The 19592-nt window shown below is 43.7% G+C and overlaps 1 protein-coding gene across 1 annotated transcript in view; it reads right to left on the bottom strand.

Annotated features, from left to right (window-relative positions):
• Positions 1-19592, bottom strand: part of KAZN (kazrin, periplakin interacting protein) — a 1379110-nt gene that overhangs the window by 581734 nt on the left and 777784 nt on the right. The window contains exon 3 of the mRNA XM_072608938.1: positions 2344-2569. Within this exon, the coding sequence (XP_072465039.1) occupies positions 2344-2569 (226 nt within the window). The remainder of the gene's footprint in view (positions 1-2343; positions 2570-19592) is intronic.

The raw sequence follows: 19592 nt of genomic DNA, 5'->3' as shown, positions 1-19592 counted from the left end.
AGAGATAGTCAGCCTTCTTTTACAGAGGTTCTCTTCTACTCTAATAAGGCAGAAACATCACATTTAAAAAGCATGCCTATAAGTAACATCTCCCTGCCATAAAGCCCTCTTCCTTTTCTAAAAACCACACATAGGCGAAAATTCACATCAATTTAAAGGGAGATGAGCTGACAACTCTTACTAAATTGAGTTCAAACAAGGAGGCTCTTAAGAACATTTACCTGGAGTGGTTACTGGCTTTAGTGTCTCCCATTTGAGAATTTTAGGACCATCTGGGCAGCAAAGAGGCATTTGCACTTTTACAGCTGATGCATTAGGTGGGGGTGAGGGGAGGCCAAGAAATTGAGTCACCTGACTGCATCCAGCATCAGTGACCTGTTCTAGAGTAAGAATTCAGCCCTAATCTAGTCACCCCCAACTGAAAATTACTCCCATAAATCTCTATACACATTTATTTCTACCTGCTTTATAACCAACCAGCATGCAAAACTTTCCCCTTTTGGGGGAGGGGGAGTTGTGGTCAAGAGTCAGATGGCTTAGACCTCCGGAATTTGACTTGTAACCCTTAGCACCATGTCAATTCTTAGTTTCTGTCACAATAGAAAAATTCCCATCCATAAATTCCAAGCAATACTTTACAATCTATCTAAGACTGGGTTCCTCACAATATCTTCAGGCATATCATCTGTGACTTAACACATATACATTTAGGTAGCAAAGGATAAGTTACTGAAATCTGCTCAGTTTCCACCCTGCAGCCCTTATGCCAAACCTTAGAAGACAGCTCATTCATCAGTCTTACATAATGCCCATTCAGATGCAGCAGAAGTGAGCTGGGACTCACACCACTCTTGGGGAGGGAGTAGGGGAGTGGGATATCTAGTTAGCTTGGGAACTGGAGTTTATGGACCACAGCTAATCTTCAGGTTCAAATTCAACTCATAGAAGCACCAGGACCCACGAGGAAGAACCTGAAATATTCTGTCAAATTCTTGGAAGAGGGGCGTCTTGAAATAAACAACAGATCAGTTTCAGGGCTGATACAGGACCCACTCCTGGTCCTAACGTGCTATTCAAAAGGTACCAGGAAATGAACAGCATCTTTTTCTTGCTTTGGATTTCAAGGGCTTAAGGGTTACAATTACATTTAATTTTATAGACAGCAACTCCCGAGATTTTAAACACTTGGGTGATTAGCAGAAATCCTCAATGGCCTGGCTTGACTCACACTTTCTTGCTTCACAGAGATCAAACAATACATTTTAAGGAGAGTTCATTTACCATTAACCCTTGCAAGGGGGTTTCCCAGGTTGCTTGGGAGCCAATGTCAACATGGCCAGCTGTATTGGTTCTGCATACTGTAAGGAAGTCACTTCTAGCTTAGATTTCAGATTCCCTCTGGTCCAGGAGCAAGCATACTTTGTCATCAGGGGGATATTCTGTCTTTTTTGGGAGTGGGGGTGTCTAGGAAGATCTCCTCCTAGGGAAAAACACTATTCCGGTAGGGTCTGGGGCATTTTTGGCTGGGGAATTTAAACTCCCTGCTGAGCAGGCGGCTCACTGACTGCTACTGCTGCGGAGGTGGCAGGGCTAGATTCACATGGAGAGAGCATCGAGTCCAGGTGGAAAGAAGACAACGGACCCAGTTTTGGTGGAGGGAAGTGGGAACGGCACAGTGATGCAATTGGCTCTTTCATTTCGGTCCGTGAACCTGACACCAGACCTCAGAGCCAAAGAGGGAACCAAGTAGCTTTCTGAAATTGGAGGGCGGGGAGCATCACTAGCTTTTCCAGGTGTGGGGGGAAGGGAAGGGCACAGACAGTCGAGCAGCCAGAGATGAAAAGTTTTTCCCATTGATTGGGGTTTTGCTTGCCACCCAAATCACTCTTTCTGCTCCCAAGGAAACCAGGATCGGCTCCTCTGCTATCGGGCAATTCCGATTCTGGTCCACCTTGCCCAGGGGTTCGGGGACACCAATCACAGCTCTGGGCACTTCCCCCTAAGGTCCCCCACGATGGACCGGCTGCAAGGGTTAAGGGACACGACGCCGAAGGATGCTCCCTAAGCCCCCCGCCCACGGTGGGGGGAGGCTAAATCCAACAATCACTAACACTCTCTCTGGCTTTTGCCAGGTCGGACTCCTGCTCACAGCCTATTTTGTGGGCAATAGGCAGCCTTGAATCCAGCCCACCCTTGGAGCCAAGCCTCCCCCCAGGAGGCGCGGGCGGACCCTTCCTCTAGCTCTGCCGGGGGGCATTGCAGGGCGCATGAATGGACACGCACACTCAGAGACAGGGAGAGGGGTCTTTCGGTCCCCTCTGGGGGTCGGGGGAGAATCTCTACCTTGCGCGTTGTGGTGGTTGTTCTCCATGATCGAGGAGTCGCAGCTGCCGCTGCCGCCGCCTCCACCACCGCTGCCGCCGCCGCCGCCGCTCAGCTCGGCCAGTCTCCGGTTGGTGGCTGTCAGCTCGGCTCGCAGGTTAGTCACCTCCTGGCTGGCGGACTGGATCGCCCCATCGATCCGGAGAGCCAGCTGCTTATTGTCTTCCATCATGCTCAGGATTTTGGCCTGGGGAGGAGAGAAGTGACAAAGGGCAGCATGATGCCCGGGCTGCACCGGGGGGCGCGGGGTGCGGGGTGCCCCGGCTCTACCTGTTGGCTCCCTCGCTGCCCCACTGGCTGCCCCCTTCCCCCTCCGCGCTCAGCCGCCGCGGCCGCCACCGCCGGGCTCTCCAGCGCAGGAATGACAGGGGCTGCTGGAGCAGCGGCAGCCGGGGGAGGAGGAGGAGGAGGATGAGGAGGAGGAGGAGAAAGAGGAGGAGCGGCGGTGGCGGCGGCGGCGGCGAGAGCAGAGACCCAGGCGAGGGCTGCACGGAGAACAGGGACAAGCACACTTTAAATGGAGCCTACCATTTGCCCCAAGTTCCAGAGGGGTGTGTGAGTGGAGGGGGGGGCGCCCTGCGCTCCCCACCTCGGAGGCTCGGCACTGGGGGACACACCCGCCTCGAGGAGGGGCAGCAGCTTCAGCCGTGACCAGAGGCCCTGGCTAGGGGGAGGCCGGAGGCAGCCTCGGGGAGCTAAGCCGGGGCACCACCCCCTCCTCGGGACTTGCGATTGTCCCCCTCCCCTGCCCGGCCCTCTCTTGAGGGGCAAATGAGTGAGACCACAGTCCCGGAGCTCTGCCTCCTCAGCTGGTCTAGGGCGCGCGGGGCAGTCAGAGCTCTACTCCGGGTAGCCAGGACTAAGGGGGGCAAGGTGGGGGCGGCGCGGGTTGTGGAGCACCAGGCAAGGGAACTAGGAGGGGGCAAGTGGAGCCAAGGGAGGAGGAGGGGGGCTGTGGGACCAGACTCGAGAGGGCTAGGGAGGGTCGGAATCCGCTCCCACCCCACCTTCCCGGAGACAATGCACGCCTGCCAGGGTGGCTGGCTGAGGGTGGGGGGAAGGGGGCTGACTCCTCCCTCCACACACGTTTCCTAGGCTGTGCTAGGTAAGAAAGGAGAGTCCCCCGATGGGTCAACTAGAGCTGAGACTGGAGGAGAATCTGGCGACAGCACAGGGTCAGACCTTAAGTAGGCTTCCTCAGCTCACAGCATGGTCCTGGAATGGATAGTTAAGATTGTCCTACCTGGCTGCCAGTTCCTGGTAGAGTGCAGGACTTGTGGCCTCAATTTACCCAGCCACTGTTCAAAAGACTTTGAAATCTCCAAAATCCTCCCAGGACAACCCCCTCACCCTTCAAACACAGATTTTATTTTCACATGCATTCTGGATGCCAGACCTTGTTACCATAGCAAACCCTATACTTTGCAAATAGAACAATTAAAACCAGCCAAATTCAGCCCGCGGCCAAGGAAACCCAATTTCCACCCAACCGTGTCTTTGGACCACTTTAAAAGACCGGTTCCTGCAGTTAGACCTTTTCCTCTTTTAAAAGCAAAAATATAACACTACTTCTGACCTCCACTCTCTCCGTTTTCTGATCCGTTTCTTCGAGGACGAGGAAACTTCCTTACTTATAGATCCGGTCATTCCCTCCCTTGCTCCTAAATTTCCAGCGGCTTCTCATTGCCTAGTGATTGGCAGTTTTAAACTTCAAGGTCTTTCACAGTCGGGCCTCATCCTATCTTCCATACTGCTTTTCTGCCACACACTACATAGCCTAGTAAAGGTGGATTGCATCCAAGAACATTCCCTTGTAATTTCCCACCTATGTACCTTTGTTCACGTTGCCTTTTTTTACTTGGAATGTTCTTCGTCACCTGTTAATTCCGACCCTCCTTGAAAATCCAAGGCAAATGTCACCTCCTCCAGGGAGCCTTCTTTACCAATTCATGTGATCATAGGACCATATAATAGTCTTCAAAAGACACTTTGTTTTTGCATCTCTCAAATGTATTTACTAAATAAGACACAAATCCCCCCTTTCTAAGGAAGACTAGGACCTCTCTAGATTCTAGTAGCTAAAGTTAGTTACCTAACAGGGGTGGGGAGCCTGCGCCCTCGAGGCCACATGTGGTCTTCTAGGTCCTCAAGTGTGGCCATTTGACTGAAACTCAGCTTCACAGAACAAATCTCCTCCAGTTTAGATTCAGTCAAAGGGCCCCACTTGGAGACCTAGAAGGCCACATGTGGCCTCGAGGCCATAAGTTTCCCACCCCTGATAGTCTCAGGGAGGTTAAATGACTGACAGTAAGGTTCAGAGCTGGAAATTGAACCCCCACTTTCCTGTCTCCCGTTCTCCAACCATTATGCCACACGGTGCTTATACAAATCTTTTATTAGTTGTTCTGTACCCTACCTACTTATATTTCTTTCTGATTGCTCTCTTTCAGAGTTTTTCTCTTCTTCAGAGTCTAGAACAGTGTCTCTTTCCTCTCTCTCCTCTCCCCAGGCACACACTTGAGCAATGTTTGCTGGACTGAACACAATGATGCTAAAGTTGCTTTCTGGCTGTCAGGACAGCATCACATTTTGCTTGTCTCCTCATTAGAAATGAGCGTGTGAGACCATCGAAATTTATGAATTGGCAGGAAGGCAGGGCTGGCTTGGGGGACATCTCTTAAAGCTCCACATAACTGAGATGCTGCTGGTAGCCAAAGCAGTACCAGAGTTAGTTTTTGCAGTCACCTGGCACATCTGGAGCTGAATCACTAACCTTGACCTTTGACTTTTTAGCATATTTTCAGACCAATCTAGTAGATGAATGAGGACTTTTAGAGCTGATATATTCATGTGGAAAAATCACAGTTCAGTACCAGAAAGTCCTGGAACTAAAGGTATCTCACAAACTGAAAGTACTGAAGTAGTGTTAAAAAAAACCAAAAAACCCAACAAACTATAAAACTTTCAGTGTCTTCACAATTCAGATGTTAGTACAACCCCTTTCTGGTTGGTTTTTTTTTTTTTTTTTTGGCCTCTAAGGAAAAAGGCAGCTTTGTCTACTGAAACTATATGTCAAGTCAAGAAGTATTTATTAAGCCCTTAGCAAACCTAATGAGTTAACACCTGTAAAACATTTTCCAAATCCTAAAGAACTACGTTAATGCTCACTGTAACAATAGTAATAATAAGTATTGATTACTTTGTGCTAAATACTGGGAATACAAAGAACAGTGAGAAAGAGTCCCTGTCTGTATTTATCTAGTCAACAAGCAGGCCAGGTGTTACTCATATTTCTCTGCTGCCAGGCTGTTTCCATGAATAACCCAACCAAACTTAAACTGGAGACTTTAGTGCAAACTGCCAGGAAGAAATAGGGTATGTGGGGGTGGGGAGGAGAGGGAGGAAGCACATTTTTGGGGCTTTTTTTCACTTCATTTTCTGTCTCCTCTTTCCCCAGTGGGGACAAGAAAAAAGTCATAAAGCCTTCTGAAAAAAAATCAGGAAAATCACTGGGATGTCTTGCCAAACTTTTTTTTTTTTTCCAGAGCAGAAAATTCTTCCTATTCTGGAGTACCATCCCAGATATTCTTCAGATTGCACCTCTGGAGCTTTGCATAGGCTGTGCCTCATGCATGGAATGAACTTTACCTTTGCCACTTAAAATCCCTAACTTCCTACAAAGCTCTGTTCATATTCCATTTCCTATAGAAGCATTTCTTAATTCCTCTTGGACAAGGGTCTTGTGTGTGTGTGTGTGTGTGTGTGTGTGTGTGTGTGTGTGCATGTATGATAAGTTCCACTCTCTTTTCTTTTTGGAAAATTAGACTGGTGTTTCAGTGTCTGCCTTTCTCCAGCCTTTCAGTGGTAGCATACCTCACTTTCTCTAAGGTCATTTAAAGCTTATTGGTAGCAGGTAAACAATCAAAGGCACCACTTCTGTTGGTACTGGAGAATTCAGTTCATAGGACTGTATATCTAAATATCTCTAGTTTCCTTTAAAATTCAGCTAAAGTGCAATCTCCCTCTAGGATGCTGGTCTTAGTTACTCCAGAATGTAACACCATCCCCACTGAGGCTACCTTTTGTCTACTTTGTAGTTCTTATATACCGCTATATGGACAAATTATTTTGCCATTAGATTATAAGCTTCTTGAGGGCAGGAGCACTTTTTACTTTTTAAAAAAAAATCTTTAACCCCTTTTTCAATCCTGGCACACAATAAATGCTTGGTGATCGATTGATTGATCGAAGGAATCTCAGAGGCCTTTTCCTTTCCAATTCCCTCATTTTACAGAGAGGAAATTGAGGCCCAGCTAAATTAATTGACTTGTCCAAGTTCACACATGTAGTAAGCATCAGAAGTAGGATATGAGCCCAAGTTGTCTGACTCCAAAGATTGTTCTGCTGCTTCCACCCCCCACTACTGTACCACACATGATTTAAACTCATTGAAGGGTGCTAGGTGCCCTTTTTCTTAGCCACTGGTGCAACAACCTCAATTTCCTCATTAGCAACATAAAGATAATAACACTTGTGTGCCCCACAGGTAGTTAATGTTCATCCTTCATTCTCAAAGAGGATCAATGACATTACCAGGGTGATGTCTTGACTTGGAAGTCAATTGGATTTAAGTGAGATAGAGTTGGGAAAAGTCATCAGCCTCACTCTCTCTTCCAGAGTCATTGAAGTTCAGAGGCAAGGCAAAATTCAAGATGATTGGAAATGGTCCAGGATGCAGTGGGTGACCTTGGCCTTTCTAAATCAGGTCTTTCCCAGATCTTATTAAGTGACCAAGGAATAGGTTGGAATTGAGACAAAAGATGGCACATATATTAACACACAACTATCATTCTGGGAGGGGAAGACCCTTAGAAGACCTCAGGTGCCTCTAAGGGTACAATGAAATAATAAACTTTGCAAGGTTAAGCCACACTCAGGGGTGGGGAACCTGTGGTCACATGTGACTCTCTAGGTCCTCAACTATGGCCATTTGACTGAACCCAAACCTCACAGAACAAATCCCCTTAATAAAGGGATTTGTTCTGTAAAACTTGGACTCAGTCAAAAGGCCACACCCAAGGACCTGGAAGGCCACATGCGGCCTTGAGGCCATAGGTTCCCCACTCCATGTAAATATAAGGAAGTACTGTGGTTCCCAGAGGAAACTTCTTAATGTAAGAAGTGAAGTGTCTTAACAGAGATGACAGAGAGGGGGCTGCTATTAGGCATTATGGAGGCATACCAAAGAGACAGGAAACAAGGTCCTGACTTGTCTTAAAAGATAAATGCTAATTAGTGGGAAGATTGAAGACAACATAAAATATGAACTAAACACTTAAGAGAATGCAGCACAGTGGCATTCAGTGGGAGAAGAGCTGAACCTGGCATCAGAAACCTCAGGTTCAAATTGTAGCCCTTAAAATGAAAATGCTAATTCGGGGGGGAGGTGAAAGAAATAAACCATAGAAAGGACCAAGCTCCCCATTTTACAGATGAAGAAACTGATTCCCATGCCCAAAAGAGGTAAAGTGACATAAATACGAGTCACATGAATACTGAGGGAATGGAGAACAACCTGGTGAAAGAAATGACATGAAGGGGAAATAAAATTTTAGTAAGCACTTACTTTGTTCCAGATAGTGTAGGATACTTATAGAAGTAAGACAGTTCTTGCTCTTAGGCTGCTTACATTCTAAGTTGCAAAGACAGACCAAAAGAGGGGGACAAGAGTTGGAAGAAGGTGTCAGCAGAGGCCACACATCACAGAGGCAGACCTTAGAAATGGTAGCAGCAGAGTGAGCCTGAGACTAGGAGAGATAGCTGCCCCAACTGTCTCACAGCCAACTGTTAAATTTTCAGCATTGAGCATTCAAAACTTGGAAATGAGGACAAATCAGGCCTTGATGCATTGTTTTTTTGATTGTCTAGAAAGACTCAGGAAAGTGGTGAAGAAGATGTCAATATTGCAGATTAAACATAAAAGTGTACCACATGTGGGTGCTGAGTTCACTTATTTTTTTCTGCAGAGACAGTTGTTAAATATTTACCAACATACCCAAGGTGAAAGTTCACCCATCAGAATTCAGGATCCAAGGGCCCATAGGTTGTAGATGTTAGGAAAATGTGATTTAATAATCTTGTGAACTTGGCCAGTAAAGACCACTGTGGCCTCAGTTTCTCTGTCTGTAAAGGGATGTTGAATTACTTGACTTTGAAGATCCTTCCCAACACTAGATGCTGCTACTGTTATTCAGGCATTTTTCAGTTTTGTCCAACTCTTCGAGACGGTGTTTAGGGTTTTTTTTTTTGGCAAAAATACTGGAGTGGTTCACCATTTCCTTCTCCAGCTCATTTTCCAGATGAGGAAACTGAGGCAGACAGGGTTAAATGACTTGCCCAAGGTCACACAGATAGGCAGCGTCCGAGGCCAGGTTTGAACTCAGAAAGAGGAGTCTTCCTGTGCTCTACCCACTTCACCACTTACCTGTCCCAAACACTAGATAAATGATCCTACGATACTTGATGGAAAGAGAGAATAAAGAGTGATAGAGTAGGTACTGGTAGTAGGATTCCAAAATTTGTCAAGTATTTTATTAAGCATCAGGTCCTGTGTTAGGTACTGGAAATACAAAGACACAAGTGAAACCAGTTTGGCACGAAAGGAGTTGCCATTCTACTTACCCACCACAGATTGAGCACTGACTCCAGTCTCTTCCAGAGCAGTGACTCCACTGCCATCGCTTATCTTTTCCTCTATTAGGCTAGGTAAGGATCTTAGAATCCTAGAATTCGAGAACTGGGAAGACCCTAAGAGATCATCAATCCCAATACTCTTTACCTTGCAAATGAGTAAAATGAGATCCAGGATGGTGAGGCAGCTTTGAACCAGAGATGCAAGAGTTGTAGAGTGTGTTTAAATGACCAGATCCAAAGAGTAGGCAATGAAGTTTGGAAGGAGGTCTCCAGTGGAGTGCCTTGGGATCTGTTCTAAGACCCGCTTGACCATTTTTTAAATCAATAACTTGGAGAAAGACACAGATGTATTACTTGTCAATTGTGCAGATGACAGAAGCTTGGGAAGATTAACTAACACAACAGAAGACACAGAGAAGCTCCAAAGATATCCTCATACTTTCAAACACAGGGTCAAATCTGATAAGATGGAGCTCAAAGGAATAAATTCAAAATTTGACACTTGGGGTTGAAAAATTGACTTTACAAGTACAAGACAAGTTTGAAAAAAAGATTTAGGTATTTCAGGGGAATGCTAGCCACAATAGTAACAGAAGACATTTATACAGCACTTTAAAGTTTCAGAAACTTTTTATGGTAGAAGCTGTCATTATTTGAATTTTACAGATGAGGAAACTGAGGCAGCAAAGGTTAAGTGACTTGCCCAGGGATCATACAGTTAGTAAGTGTCTGAGGCTAGATTTGAATTCAGGTCTTCTTGACTGTAGACCCAGGGCTCCATGACATGTAAAAAAGCTTTTAAAAAGTTCATATGATTTAGGGCTCCATGGAAAGAGTCATGGACAGCTAGGAGCAGAGTGAATAAAGCACTGGGCTTGAAGTCTGGAAGACTCAGCTTTCTGAGTTCAAATCTGGCTGCAGACACTTACTAACTGGGTGACTCTGTGAAGGTCATTTAACCTTATTTGCCTTAGTTTCTTCATCTGTAAAACGAGCTGGAGAAGGAAATGAGGAACCACTCCAATTTGCCAAGAAAATCCCAGATGAGGTTAGAGTTAGATACAACTGAACAGCAGCAAAGGAGTCATATCTTCTGGGAATGAGGAGGCTAATGGCAGAGAGCTAGGACTGAAGTCAGGAAGACTCATCTTTGTGAGTTCAAATCCAACCTCAGACACTTTCTAGCTGTATGACCCTGGGCAAGTCACTTCACCCTGTTTTCCTCAGTTTCCTCATCTGTAAAATGAGCTGAAGAATGAAATGGTGAACTATTTCAGTATCTTTGCCAGGAAAATGATCCAAATGAGGTCATAAGGAGTTGGAAATCATTGAAACTACTCAACAACAACAAATTCCTTGGCCAGACCATAGCTAGAGCCTTGTTTTGAATCTTAACCACCTATTTGAGGAAGGTAATTGATAAGCTGGAGAGAACCCAGAGAACAAACCAGAATGTTCATAAAAGAAAGTAACTTGACCTAGTCCAGTTCATCCATCAAAAGCATAGCCACCATCTCCTACCCAACAATGGACAATCTAGGACTTTGAAGACTTCCAAGGAAGGGGAGGGAGAACCTGGGGTCCATGTCATATGAGGATCGGTTGAAGAATAGGAGAGTGTTTGGCCTGAGGAAGGGAAGACTCAGCTGTGAAAAGAGAGAAGGCTTTAAGACAGAAGACCTTAACTCAGGGTCTACCCACTCCCCAAGATATCTAAAGATAAATTTTAGAGGGTCTATAAACTTGGGTGGAAAAATAGCACATTTATTTCAATAGAATTGATTTCCTTTGTAAACCTGTGGATTTCTATCATATATACAAAAAGGGAATTTTCTAGAGAGGCTGATAGGCTTCAGCAGACATATCCCAAGCAGTCTAGGACATAAGAAAGTTTAAGAACTCCTGCTGTAAGTCCTTTAAGGGCTATTATTACCTGGAAGCCTCATTCAGAGGGCAGAGTTAGGAGCACTAGCAAATAGAGGGTTGGCTTGAAAAATATTTCCTAAGAATTAGAGCTATCTAAAAGAGGCATAGCATGCCCTAGAAGGTACTAACTTTCCTCCCACTGGACGTGTTCCAAGAAAGTCTGGATTGGACAGTCACTTATGTATTGTCCATACATTCAGAGACTTTGATTTGTACCTATATGTGTTGAGTGCACAGTGCCCGGCACATGGGAGGGATTGAGTTAGTGCTTGTTGAATGGAATCTGCCTATCCATCATTTCTTTACAGTGCCTTCCCTCAATAAGTCTTTTTCCTCTGCCTCTTTGGCATGGATCTCCATTTTCTCTGATTAAGGTGCCTGGGTAGATGCCACATATTTTTACATACCAGAAAAGAATAAAACAAAATAAAACAATCATATTCAAAGATCCATTAATATCAAATCAAAATAATTAAGAACCTCTCTTGCAAGGAATAAATCCAAGTCCTTTCCATTTGCTCCCACATCTCACTAACTGGAAAACAAAAAGGATAAAAACAAAAACAAACAAACAAAAAACAGCCCAGTTGGGAGCGCTCAGCATTATTTCTTCTTAGAAGGTTTTTGCTTTCTTTTCTCCTCCTACGAAGTGGTTATGGATGCTGTCTGACCCCTGCTCCTCCCCCACTCCCTCCATACACAGATGGGTCCACAGGGAATTGGCCTCCTGTCTTTGCAGATGGATTCTGCTTATTTAAATTGTCACGTGAAATCCTGGCCAATCTGGTAAATGTATCTCTTGTACATTGCATGGTTTGTTTTCATGGAGTGGTTTAAAACATGAGTTCCCAGGAGCCATCATGGGGCTACCCAGGAGTGGCAAAGACAGTCTCTGGGCTTACAAGCAGGGAAAGAGAAAGAGGAGGAGTAAGGGAAGTAGAGAAAGAAAGAAGGAAAGGTAAGACTGGTCATAAAACAGGGCAGGCAGCAGAAACTCAACAGCTGCTTGAGTTGCATGTAGCTTTCCCTTCTTCCAGCCCGAAGGACATAAATATAAATTCAAAATGAGTCAACACAGAAAGTGGAGAGAGGGAGAGGAGACAGAGCAAACCATGGAGAACCAGGTCGGGGTTTAAAGGTATCAATGTGTTCAACTGTAGGAAACCCTCAACATGGCTACAAAACACAAATATTAGGATGAATGGCATGAGAGTGGGATTTGGCAAAGTAGGAGAAGGAACTAGATCTGGAAACCAGAGATCTGGATTTGAATCCCTGCCCTGACACTTAATGGCCATTTATTTGACTGTGTCTAAGTCACTAACGTGTCCTGATCTGTGAAATGTAAGGAGAAAGAGCTGGTCCCTCAAAGAGGGCTTTGACATTTCAAGAACTATCCAGCTTGAGCTTCACTATAAGCCTCTGAGGTTGGTTGCTATAAGTATTAAATCCATTTTACAGGTGGGGAAACTAAGACTCAGAGAAGTCATATAACTTGTCTGTGGTCACATTGCTAGGAACATCAAAGATAGGGTTTGGAGTCGAGTTTTCCCGAGTTCAAGGTCAGTCTACTCTGTACCATCTTATTCCCTCATTCGTAGTCTTTTGTTTCATAAATCCAAAAGGGATTTGTGTGTATATGTTTATGTAGATATAGCATGTGTGCACATACAATATATGTATGTATGTATGTATATATTGTATGATGGTCGAGTTCTACTTTTGACTCTCTCATCTTTTCCTTGAAAAAGGAGGTCAATTTCTTTTTTTGGTATAGATTTGACAAAACATTTCTCTGTATGTTTTTTCTCCTAATTTTCAAACACTGCTTTGTTAATTATTTATAATTAAGATGCCCCTATGTATGAATTGGGGAAACTAGGTGACTCAGTGCATAGAGTGCCAGGCTTGGAGGCAGAAAGACTCCTCTTCCTGAATTCAAATCTGACCTCAGACACTTACTCTCTGTGTGACCCTGGGCAAGTAACTAAACCTCTTTGCCTCAGTTTCCTCATTTGAAAAATGAGCTGGAGAAGGAAATGGTTAACCACTCCAGTATCTTTACCAAGAAAACCCCAAATGGGGTCACAAAGAGTCAGATTTGACTGAAACAAGGATTAAAAAATATATGAATTAGATAATTATTAAGCATATATGCTCAATATATAGTTAGTCATCTAAAGGAAGTGCTTATGCTGAAATATCTCCTCATTGAGGGACTATATTTTATTTTGTTCTTTTCCTTGAATTCTCCTTGGCTTCCCGAATTCAGGGTCCATGTGATGAATGGCCCAAAGGAATGTTTTTTCAGGAATGTCCTTGTCAACACCTGAGTGGCATTTCCATGTACCTCCATCCTCCTGGTATGTGAAATAAGAGATCAACAATGTTCTGTCTGCTAGGAAGCTATCTGTCTGGGGTATGATGGAACTGTGGAAGCCTTTGCCAGTCGCTCTATATGTTCCTATAGATCCATCTCATAGAAATCATATAGGATAGGTGGTGGACCTGTGATTTCATTAGGACTTCCCAATACACAAGTTCCCTCTATTAATAAAGGTTGGCATTTTCTCCATATCTTATAGTCTTAGAGAATCAAGTACAGCAGTAAGAGGTTCGATGACTCTTGTTCAGGATCACTCAGCTAGCATGTGTCAGGGATGGGACTTGAACCCTGGTCTTCCCGGTTCTCAGGCTAGCTCTCTAGTGGTCTGTGTTACTTTTCAATACATTCCCATTATAGTCAATTAGTCAATCAATCAACATTTACTATTTTTTTCTTTTTTTCAGCTTCTTTATTATTTGATTTGTTTTCAGTGTTCTATAATCGCTTCCATATAACTTGTATTTTTTTCCCTTCCTTCCCCTCTTTCCCTCCTCCCTCCCCCCCTCCCTGAGACAGCATACAGTTTTATATAGGTTCTATATATACATTCCTATTAAATATATTTTCACCTTAGTCATCAACAAACATTTATTAAGCACTTACCAGGTGTTAGATACTGTGCTATGGATGTGGAGAAAGACAACAACATGGTTCTTGCCCTCAAGGGGCTTATATTCTAATGGAAAGCCAGGATGTAAAACTGTGTATCTCGCGTGAGCATAAACAGACCCCTCTCCACACTATTCAAGGTGTCCCCCAAATCTTAGAACAGATTTAATCTATGAAAGCTTAATAGATTTTATAACTTAAATATTAAACTATTAAGGCTCAAAATTGTGCCAAGACTTTGGGAGCACCCTGAATGTAGTGTAAATGGAAGGAAATCTTAGAAGGGAGATGATAGCCATTAGAAGGGGTCATGACACCTGGGAAAGGCCTCCTTGAAGCAGGTGGGATTTGAGGAAACGAGGGAATCCAGGAGGAAGAGTTAAGGAGAGATCACAATCCAGGTATGGGGGACAGCCAGGGCAAAGGTCCAGGGTGAAGAACAGTTAGAAAGCCAATATTACCAAACTTTAGATCCTTTTAAGGGAATAAAGTAGAAGAAAACTGGAAACATAGGAAGGGACCAGGTTGAAAAAGTTCTTAAATTAAGCCAAACAACATTTCCTGTTTGGACCTTGAAGTAATAGGGAGCCACTGGAATCTATTGAAGGGATAGCTATATGGTTAGACCTATGCTTTAGGAAGATCCATTTGTCAGTTGAGGGGAAGGTGGAGTAGAATGGGGAGAGACTTGTGGGAGGCAGACCCATCATTGGGCTATTAGAATAGTTCATTTCTGAAGGAATGAGAACCTGCACCAGCATGGCAGCTCTGCCAGATGAGAGAAGGATATATATTTGAGGATGATATAAAGGTAAAATCCCCAGACTTTGGTAACAGATTGGATATGGTGGGGAAAGGTAAGAGAGAGTGAGGAATCCATGATGATACCTAGGTGAGCCATGGTGGTACCCTCAAAAATAATATCAAAGTTCAGTAGGAAGAGAAGGCTTTGGAGTAAAGATAATGAGTTCAATTTTAGATGTGTTGAATTTAAGATGTCTATGGGACATCTAATTTGAGATATCCAAAACAAAGTTGGAGGTAAGAAACTGGAGCTTAGCAGAGAGGTTATGACTGGATAAATAGATTTGAGAACCATCAGCAGAGACATCATTGGATCCATGGGAAGTGATGAGATGACCAAGTGAAATAGTGTGTCAGGAGAAGAGAAGAGAACCCTGTAGGGAAGAGGGGAGGGTTTGATAGCAAAAATAATGACTTCTGTGTTGGATATGTTGAATTTGAGATGCCTATGAAATACTCAGCTCAATACATCCAAGAGGCTGTTGGTGATGTGAGATTGATGTTCAGGACAAAGTTAGGGTTGAATATATAGATCTGGAAATTGCATAAACATGGCAACTGAAAGTCAAGGGAACGGTTGAGATTACAGAGTGAAAGAGGATAGTTAGAAAAGAAGAGAACCTAGGGCAAAGCGGCTATTTGTAGGCATGACCAGGATGAAGATCCACAAAACAGACTGAGAAGGAGTGGTCAGATAGGTAGGAGGAGAATCAGGAGAGAGCAGCATCTTGAAATTTTAGAAAGAAAATAATATCTAAGGAGAAGAGGGTGATGAACAATATATAAGGATGAAGAGGGGTAGAGAAGGATGAGGATAGAGAAAATTCAATTTGCTAATTAAGAGATCACTAGGAACTTCTGGAAAGATCAGTTTCAGTTGAATGATGATAAAGCAATCCAGAGGGTTTAGAATCAAGTGAGAGGAGAGCAAATACAGGCAGTGCTTGTGGATGGATTTCCTAAGAACAAGAACTCCAGATGACAACCAGTTTAGTCCATATACCCTGTTTTGCAACATCTACATAGCATGCTTTAAGTAGGAGACTGGCTCCAAATGTTAAAGATTAACTTATAAATTCAGGCCAGAAACAAATTTAACAGGATCTTCGTTGTTGTTTAATATTTGTTACCCTTGCCTCTCAAGTCAGTGAAATCGCAGATGTGTCCCCAAACTACTGAGTCTGGGAACATGCAGATATAAATGGGTCCCATTGTCCATGAGAATAGGCCCTCAGGTCCAAATGCTGAATGATCAACTTTTAGGGTCATGGTTACAAAGTGAGCCAGATATCCCTCCCCCAACCCCATTCCTTTTCTTCATCCTCTCAGCTAATTGTAATACTCAAAAAAGTCAAAGAATAGTTTTGGGAACAGAGGCAGAAGATAAGATATTTTCTCTACTGATTATTGCTTTAGAAACCCTGAGAGGCAGGGAACTTGATGAAACATCCCTAGCAAATGTTAGGGATGGGATTTTTTTCTTTATATAACAGGAAAACTTGGGGACCATTTTGCTCTTGGGACACAGGCAAGCTCTGTGAGGATTGACTCATTGGCTGGTACAGCACTTGTGAATTCCATAGATTACACAAGGATGCCCAATGTACATTATTAATATGTAATTAACCGTCCATGGTTTTGTTCATTTGTAACTCCAAGTTTTGCTGCTTTTCATTTCCTCAAGGTGGTTCTAGGCCAGTTAGAGAGTATTTGCTACTTAATGGTGGGGAAGGGGGTACAGGGTCATCTGATTAAATCTTTGCTTTTCTTTGACTTCACAAATTAAATTAACCGGTATACAGTAGAAAGAGCAATGAATGTGGAGTTGAAGGATCAGGGTTCAATTCCCCAGCTCCTCCACTTCCTACCCCATTGGGACTCAGGTTTCACCTCTATAAGAGGCAAGGCTTGGATGGTAATTAAGGTGTCAAATAGCACTTAACATAGAATTTAGAATTCTGTGTGGAGTCAGGGGAACAAAGTCAGGATTGCTCAGAGGCAGCCAGGTGATGCAGCAGGTAGAATGTTAAACCTTTAAATTCAAATCCTGTCTCAGACATTTACTAGCTGTGTGACACTAAACAAATCACTTCTGCCTGCCTCAGTTTCTGCAGCTGTAAAATTGGAATATGTGTATAATAATTGCACTCCCAGGGTTGTTGCACAAGATAATATTTGAAAAGCTTTCTGCAAAGTACCTGGCATTAATAAATGCGTGCTTCTTTCCTCCTTTTTAAGGTTGCTTCCAGCAGTAAGATTCGAGATACCTTGGAAGGAAAGACTGATTTGATTAGAGAATAAGAATAAGCTGATTTTTTTTTGGTTCCTGTAAGTGAGTTAATAATCTTTTGGGCCCTGAGGGCCCATTTACCAAGTTCCTTTCTACAGCTGCCAAAGCCACAATTCATTGTTTTAAGCAAAATGAGAAGCAGCAGGTTGTGGTGGATAGGGGTCAGGCTTGGAGGCAGGAAGACCTGGCTTTAATCCTGCCTCTGATACCGGCTGTCTGTGTGACCCTGGGCAAGTCACTTAATCTCCCAGGGCTCCACGCAACTTTCTTTGATGGTAAGTTAATGGAGATCAGGACCCCTTATTCCCCACCCCCTGCCAAATGAATTAAAACGAAAAAGGACAATTTATTTCTTTTCCGCTAGACAGGATTAGGCTTTTCAGATGCATGGTAGTCAATAGCTCCTGTTCTTGGAAAGTTGGCTTGTTTTTTCTTTATTAGTTTAAATATTAATCTTCCAAATGCTTTAACATCAGCATGAAGCTATACGATCAATTAGCTACATACGTAGCACTGGGGAGACAAAGTCCAATGAGAAGATCTCTGGGCAAATTTGAGCAGCATCAGATCTCTTACGAACTTTCATCACTCCTTTTCCTTAGCCCATCTATATTTTTCCTTTTTCCTTTTTCCTTTACTTCATCTTCAGAGTATCTTCACTATGTTGCTCATATGTACTGCAGGGATTTGGTACTGCAGCCATCCTTGTCTCTGCTTCCTATTATACCCACAAGAGCTAATCTATTTCAAAGTCTTGTAGGATCCACCTGGGAAACATCTCTTTACTATGTACCTTTCTCTCTACTCAGACAGCCTAGTCCAAGCCTTTATCCCCTCTCTCCTAGGCTCCTGTATTAGCCACCTCATTAGTTTTCCTCCTCCTTATTCTCTCCCCTGTGGAATCCATCCTCTGCACAGATGAGAAAATATTCTCCCTAAAGCAGAAAAGTAGCCATATCACTCCTCCACCCAAAAACCTTCGATGGCTCCCTACTGCCTCAAGGATTAAGTATAAACTCTCTAATCTAGCACTGAATATTTTCTCTAACAGGGCTCCAGTCTATTTTTGACAGCCTTATTATATTACTCCCTTTCATACAATCTACAGCACAAAGAAATTGGCCTATTTGCTCTCCCTAAACTCAGCATTTCGTTCCTCGAAGCTCCCTTTGGGCAGGTCATGTTCCAAACCAGATTGCTTCCCTTTTCACCACTGGCTCCTGGAATTCCTAGCTTTCTTCAAGTCTTAACTTAGGTGCCCCCTCCTCCTTAGCTGGTCCTGCTACATGGTACTCTCTTCCTTGATTTCTCTTATATATGTATCTGTGTACTTGTAACCCTCAGAAGAATGTCATCTCCTTCAGGACTGGGAGCTTCCCTGTCTTCATAAACTCCTCATTAGAATGCAAGGGACTTCATGTCAGAAGGTAAGCTCTTGAGGGCAGGTATGCTTTATAGCTTTCCTTTGGGCACAGTGCCTAGCCCATAGCAAGCTGTAATTAATTAATGCTTGTTGATTGACTGATTGGTTGATATGTTTTCCTCATATTTAGCCCTGTTCCTGGCACATGGTGACTGCTTAATTAATGTTTATTGAGTCTAATTGCTCCTTTTCTCTACAAGTCTTTCAACAAAGACCAAAAGCTCTTTCCTCTATAGTCCCAAATCCTTTTGCCCTGCCCCTCCCCCTACATATTTCAAGCATTCTGTGGAAGTTATACTCCGGAACATTATGTAACCCCACAGAGAAAATGCTGCATAAGGCAGATCTTTCTTGGACACCATCCAATGGAGTTGAGATACTCATGTCCCAAAAGAACTCATTAGAAGAGGGTTCCAGACTTAAGGGGGATACACAAGTCATTATTCAGGGCCTGGCAAGCATCAGTATTTCCAATGGAATTCCCCAGGGAACTAACCTTGCTTGGGCACGTTGCCCCCTGAGTCAATATTGAGCCCTGGGGGCTCCATAAGTAAGTAGGGGGCAATATTTATTAGCCAAATGAAACTGGCTATTCCATCAATCTTGGGGAAAAAAGACTGCACTCACAGCTGATCCCCTTTGGATCCAGGTCCAATTGCATGCATAATTAGGACACAGCTATTTTCTTCAAATCGCTGAATCCTGGCTGGAAGGGACCTTACAGATCATTTAGTCCAATGCCATCATGTTGCAGATGAAGAAAGCAAGACCCTGTGAGGTTAGGAGGCTGCCTTTGCAATGGGGAATATCTGGGATCAGAAACAGACTTTGTCTTTTATTACCTGTGCAGCCTTGAGTAAGTCAGTTCTTTTCTCTGGACCCCATTTTCCTCATCTGCAAAATGAATCTCTAGGGCTCCTTCTAGGTCTAGGATATGCTATATGATGTATTTCCCATTTCCCCTATCTCTGGGGTGGGGCAGACATCCACAAGAGCACACATTCAGTTCTGGGAAGGGTCTAGTCCAACATTTACAGATGAGCAAACTGAGGCAGATGGAGGATAAGAAAGTTATCTAA

This window comes from Notamacropus eugenii, chromosome 5 (assembly GCF_028372415.1).
Source record: "Notamacropus eugenii isolate mMacEug1 chromosome 5, mMacEug1.pri_v2, whole genome shotgun sequence".
NCBI classification, from domain to species: domain Eukaryota; kingdom Metazoa; phylum Chordata; class Mammalia; order Diprotodontia; family Macropodidae; genus Notamacropus; species Notamacropus eugenii.
This window is presented reverse-complemented; position numbering and strand designations above follow the sequence as displayed.